The sequence below is a fragment of the Hylaeus volcanicus genome, unplaced genomic scaffold (assembly GCF_026283585.1).
Source record: "Hylaeus volcanicus isolate JK05 unplaced genomic scaffold, UHH_iyHylVolc1.0_haploid 10526, whole genome shotgun sequence".
Lineage (NCBI taxonomy): Eukaryota > Metazoa > Arthropoda > Insecta > Hymenoptera > Colletidae > Hylaeus > Hylaeus volcanicus.
The window spans coordinates 5,829-11,673 of NW_026532248.1; the positions used below are offsets into that span (position 1 = coordinate 5,829).

A 5,845-nucleotide genomic window follows, 5' to 3' on the forward strand; every position below is an offset into this window, starting at 1 on the left:
CCCCACTATTCTTACTGTTAGCGACAGAAATGTTTCGAACTTTATTGCAAAAGAAGTAGTTTTTGGGACAAAATATTAACAAAAACAATTGGTTATGAGGCATTATTAATATGATTATAATGTTTGCATATAAAAATTTGATTTTAAGCCTTCTTTTGTAGCGCGTATGGACTTGGATTTCGATGCCTGAATAGTGACCCGGCTCCGTCGTTCGTGCGACCGCCCGGTTATCCGAGGGTTAAATTGTAAATAACAAGAAAACGGAACTAATTCTGTGTAATAATCATTTTATCATCATTTCCCTATACATATGTATTTTAGCGTGTTATCTTCTAACAATTCCCCATATTCCAAAATAATTTTAATGTAAAAATTAAATACAAGTATAACATAGTTTTATAAATATGTTGCTTATTTCCCATTATTAAATTTATATTTATAGATACAATATACAGATAACAATATACAGACAATATAGAGTTCTCTTGCAATGCGAATAGTAAAACGCTACAAGGTTTGGGCCGATATATCGACCCCCGGCACTGAAAGAGTTAAAAGAAAAATGTATGACGGCGGGCATTTTTTAAACTTACTACGATACTGAACCATACTGAAAAACGTCTTTAGACTACTGGCACAACACCGCAGCAGAGACGACAGCAGCGCTGCAGTGGACAGCGCGATAGCGAAGCAGCCATATTGTCATACAAATTTTTTGCCAGCTATCTAGTAGTTCTCCTACTGTCCGTTGGTGGTGCTAGCTTACTATATAGTAGTTCACCTCCTCCCCGTTAGTGGCGCTAGTTTACCTCCTGCGCACCCTTAAGGGGAGTTTTTTCTTTTCATTTTTTATCATCAGCAAGACCTGAGGGACCCCCCATTGGGGGGCTGGTTTTCTTCAAACTCAGCTGGAACGCTTCTTTTTTCACTAAAGTTTGAAATTCCGCAGTAACCGCTACTGACCCCCACCCCTCACTTCACTCCTTGGAAAACCTTTTCTATTTAGAGATCGATGGCTCTCTCTGACTAGGGAAAAAACCCTACTCCACCAACTTTCCCACCGTCATTCGCACTTTTTAACAAAAATTTTCCTTCTCGAAACGGTTTTACTCCCGGTAATCGAAAAATTAGTCGGCACGATCTCAACTCGAGTCTGCCTCGAACGGCCTCGGAACCGGAAGTGTGTACATGTAGAATTGAGATATGAAATTCACTGAAATTTCGCATCTATAAAAGTACTCACTCCATGGTGTGGCTCTGTTGTAGTCACATGCTTTTGTTTTTGCCCCTACCAGCCAGTATCAGAGTATCACAGTGTCGTCAGTAACAAAAAAGTAATAATTGTTACGTGCACTTTCACTTGAAGATATTTCAAAATTTAGTAGCAACAATTACTTTTAGAATATATGCTTTACAAGAGTACAATGCATTCAAATAAATCAAAATTATCCAAAAGTATCTTGGAGATGAAGGTAAATCGAAGAAGTAAACACACACAATTAAATTCCTTAAAATTATGTATGACATGTTTTATTGTAATTAACCGTGTATTACTCGTATGGATAGTTTATGAAACGGACTAAAGAGAAAGTAGAAAAGGAACAGTTTCAAGAAGAAGGCGAAGAATATTTCGGAAATGAATTGACAGAACGTATGAAGAAAGTACTGTAAGTTTCTTCTGATTTTTTAATACACATAATATTTTAAATAAAAGTTTTCAAATTAAAATTAACTTATAAGAATTGAGTACTTCTAGAATACACATAAAGTATTTAAGTATTACATCATTTTTCATGGTTTATTTCTTATTAAAGAGACAGATTCATCACTGAACCTAGTTATGTCTTCTGTGAGAAATTAATTGAAGGTAGACTAAGTTTCCAAGGTATGAATCCTGAAATAGAAAAACTAATGGAAGCAGAACAGAACAATAAATGCACGTCATTGGATGTAAAAAAAGAAACAGATGTTTCAGATGAACAAATGGCAGAACGCTATAAAGGATTCAACAAAAATGTAAAACGTGAATATAAATATGAGAAACTTTTAGAAAAAAATAATGATGAATATAAACCAATACCAAAGAAACAAAAGTTTTTGAAACCTCAAGATTAGTATTAAATGAAAATTGTTTATATATTTATTCAAAATGTACTACAAATAGGCTAACTTAATATTTTTACAATTTTAGATAATAAAGAAAAATGTTAGTTACGAAAGTTACATTACTTGGAAGGAGACATAATTATGATAGCAATAGTTTCTTTGCAGATGAAGGTGTCGAGGAAATTTAATTGCCAATTTCATTCTTTTAAATGGAGTGTTCAATTTTTATATCAAAATTAGGTAGAGTAATAAATTTTCAAAGTAAAAAAATTAAGGTAATCTATCCCAAAATTAATAGGTTTTGAGATTTTTAACTTATAAAATAATATTTAAACTGTTGTTTGCTGTTCATTTGTATTAGAAATAATGTACATGTGATATAGCTGTTCAAAGATTATAATTCTATTATAATTCAGTAGCTAATTATCCCAGAAGCATAACTTTTATAAGCAATATTACTTCCTGTTATAAAAAATATCAAAAACGGAAAATGGCCTGTTTTGAGTGCTACACTTTATATTTTTTAACATAGGTTTTTTTTATACTAAATGTATGTGTTTAACTTAATGATATCCAAATATGTAAAATGCCGTTGGTTCATTATTCAATGTATAATGCAGTGCCAGAAACTATTTATTTAATAATGGTTATTTAATGTAATCCCAAAACTGATTACATAATGTGCAAATATAAAGGATTTATATTTCTGTATATAGTTGAAATGAATGTTATATTTCGAATATAAAAGACTATTTAAACAAATTATTAATTTTGTTTTATTTCTGTTAAATCGCGTTCGTCAAGCAAGTTTCTAAAAGTTTCAACAGATAGATTGTCTGTGCCATTTTTTTTTAGCCCTTCTTCCCAAAGCAAATCAAAACTGTTATTAGGAAATTCAACTTCAATATTTGCAAAAATACTTCGTATTTCTTCTTTACTTCTAAGCTGTAGAAAATGATAAAAAAATTATAAAATTTAATTATTATTATTCACATTTATAAGTTTAAGTTTGTTAAATAAGTTAAATTTTTACAAAAATTAATATTTTTAAACATACTTTGGAAAGATCTTTATAGTCTAGGCCATGCTTTGTAAAGATATTTGGAAATATGAGACTGTAAGCAGAAGTTTTATCTTCAGGATCTCTAGATATAATCCCTGCTGTAGGAGTATCTATAAGAATAAACAAAATTTTAATTTTTTTTGTTTTTAATTATTAAATATTTCACATTTTTAAGCAAAGATTAGTTTATCTAAGTATAATGATTCTATGTTCAATTCAGGTTATATAAAGATTGTACTAACTTGTAGCATCTATTCTGTCCATATTCTCTATTGTATCTCTATATGTAGTACTATAGTATTGACATTCTAAAGGTATCCCTATAAAATTTTGATTTAAATATTTCTAACACTACGATTCCTATGTATATTATGTAAATATATTAATAGAATTATTAAATCAGATATTAATACATTACTTTCTTCTTTTGGTAATGTTGGCAAATCATATCTCCAATTTAAAAGATTTAATAATTCTTTATAGTTTATATTCTTTTCCTTGCGTATTTGAAGAAGATCCAACAGTGGTATTAGAAGTACTTGATTTAAATGTATTTTATATTTAGTTAATGTAGAACTAATAATGTCTTCTGGTAACAGTCCTATATAATTCTACAAATATATCAGTTCTCTTTTATTGTTTAGATTAATCGTGAATAAGTCTTGGATGTTTTCTGTTTAATTGATTGAAAACATAACTTTCTATAGAGCACACTCTTTTTAATACCACAAAATGTTTACATTTGATTGTTTACATTTTCAATCATAACTTTTTTCTTAAAAATATCTTAATTATATTAAATATTACTAAAATCCTTATAATTATTAAAAATTGATCTTTAATATTATTGTCAAAACTTGAATTTTAAGTTTAGAATTTAATATAAAATTATCATATTACTTTATCAAGACACAATAGATCTTCATAAATGTCTAAAAATGGAATTTCTGGAGTACGCTTCTTGAATTTTTGACGTAAACTGTTAATATATTGCAAGTATTTTTTTTGTAGTATTGCATCATTATTTATATAACAGTCATTTAAAGCATTTTCTATTTCATTTATTTCTTTTCTTTCACTTGCTTTCCCATGTACCATAGACATGTATGGATATGCGTTTTTGAAATTCCTGAAAAAGTATATTTAGATAGCAGAAAAAAAATTCTATTCAAATTATAAAGGAAAAGTAATATTCTGTAACATTTAAATACATACAACAAAACTTCTTGTACTTCTTACAAAAAGTAAAAGAGTAAAATCTTAAGTGGATATAAACACAAATTCGCTAATGAAATTAAAAAATATGTAAATAAAGTTGGAATGGAAAATTGCATTTCTATTATAATTTATTTATCTCAAATAAGCATTGTACATACACTTTTGTTAGTAATATTCTGTAAGTTTTGTTCTTTGTTTATTATACATTTTCGCTTTTAATAACAATAGAATTTAATCTTCGTATTAAAATAAATTTATCATTAGTGTTTATTCTACCTTACTTCTCCAACACGAGAATGTGAACGGTCCATAAAATCTGCTAAAATAGAATTAGCTACTGTAGTAGAATCAGAATTGATCCATGTTAGAAGCTTTTTTAATTGTGTGCCATTATTGTTGGTACTTTTCGATTTCCCAAATATAAGATTTTCATTGAATGGTTCCTTGTAACTGTAAGTGCAATTCATATCTTATATAGTATGAAATAATAAGCCTCAATTAATCGTTCTATTATCTCATACTGTCTCTTAATTTGCTCAGCAGGCTGATAACTGTTATGACATTGTTTATACAATGCAAGGACATCTGTATTTGAAACATCAGTTTGACTTGATTCTGCTTGAAGTAGTTCAGCCATAGTTGCTTCTAATTATTATAAATCGACAAACAAAAAGATGCTCTAAATGTTAAATGTATAATTATTTCTTTTCATATCCCAATCATAGTAATTAATTTATACCAGACTGAGTTTTTTTTCCAAAAGTTGTTTCCAATGGATTCATACCAATTGGAAGATTTGGAATTTGATCACGTGTTTTACCAACTCCTTTATTCCAATAGCTATTCATTACAGTATTTCTTAATTCAGAGATGATAGTTTGAAATGGCGTTTTTTCATCTGCTTGTAGACATTCTTTTACCTTGAGTTATTTGTTATTTTTATTATCATTATTTATTAAATAAAAAATTGTTAAACGTAAATAAAAGAAGTTATAAAGATTAAAATAAAGTAATGTATTACACCAACTATATTTTTAGTATTGTGCCTTATATTTTTGTGCAATAGAAGATTCTCTCTATGTTTTTCATTATGAATAAGTAAATTCTTCAAAGCTTCCACTTTCTCTTCTAGGGAGTATTCTGTGAAACATTCTTTAATATTGGACACTGTAGGTTTTTTCTAAATGTAAAGAGATCATAATACTATTAAAAATCAACATCTAGTACAATCATATTGATACTGCACAATAGTAATAATGATATATAAGTATTAATCAATATATAGGTAATATTTAGGTGCGCAGGACCCAGAGCCAAACTCCGAGTTGACTTCAGCGACAGTTGTGGAAAAAGTAGGAAACTCCGGGGTAAGGACAGAGAGGGCGATACAAAAATTGCAGGAGAGACGAGAGCAGGACGATTAGGCTAGCATGATTTTTTTTCCAGGATATTGAGGCA

General features: G+C 28.9%; 2 protein-coding genes across 4 annotated transcripts; one reads left to right on the plus strand and one right to left on the minus strand.

Annotated features, from left to right (window-relative positions):
- The first annotated feature begins 276 nt into the window (after positions 1–276).
- Positions 277–2,817, plus strand: LOC128882326 (M-phase phosphoprotein 6-like). Of its 3 annotated transcripts, none has more exons than XM_054133906.1 (4): positions 277–1,472; positions 1,567–1,667; positions 1,815–2,016; positions 2,192–2,817. In XM_054133906.1, the coding sequence occupies exons 1-4, from the start codon at positions 1,407–1,409 to the stop codon at positions 2,243–2,245; spliced, it is 423 nt and encodes a 140-aa protein (XP_053989881.1). In that variant the 5' UTR covers positions 277–1,406; the 3' UTR covers positions 2,246–2,817. The 3 variants fall into 3 exon arrangements, with proteins under 3 accessions (XP_053989881.1, XP_053989882.1, XP_053989880.1); XM_054133907.1 differs by having other exon boundaries at positions 279–1,472; positions 1,815–2,023; XM_054133905.1 differs by having other exon boundaries at positions 288–1,472; positions 1,815–2,817.
- Positions 2,818–2,871: 54 nt separating this feature from the next.
- On the minus strand, positions 2,872–5,567 carry LOC128882327 (EF-hand domain-containing family member B-like; the record flags this gene model as incomplete). The annotated part of the gene is made up of 9 exons (XM_054133908.1): positions 2,872–3,051; positions 3,164–3,279; positions 3,412–3,489; positions 3,588–3,780; positions 4,070–4,298; positions 4,664–4,837; positions 4,909–5,032; positions 5,127–5,307; positions 5,409–5,567. Coding segments are annotated over 9 exons (1,434 nt in total), but the record flags the coding sequence as incomplete, so codon positions are not given.
- Between the last annotated feature and the right edge of the window lie 278 nt (positions 5,568–5,845).

Excerpts from the sequence above, each read along its gene's own strand:
- LOC128882326 (XM_054133905.1), top strand. The coding sequence starts at position 1,407 with ATGCTTTACAAGAGTACAATGCATTCAAATAAATCAAAATTATCCAAA. Across the intron at positions 1,473-1,566 it reads AAAGTATCTTGGAGATGAAG|TTTATGAAACGGACTAAAGA; the intron begins GTAAATCGAAGA and ends TCGTATGGATAG. Across the intron at positions 1,668-1,814 it reads GAACGTATGAAGAAAGTACT|AGACAGATTCATCACTGAAC; the intron begins GTAAGTTTCTTC and ends TTCTTATTAAAG.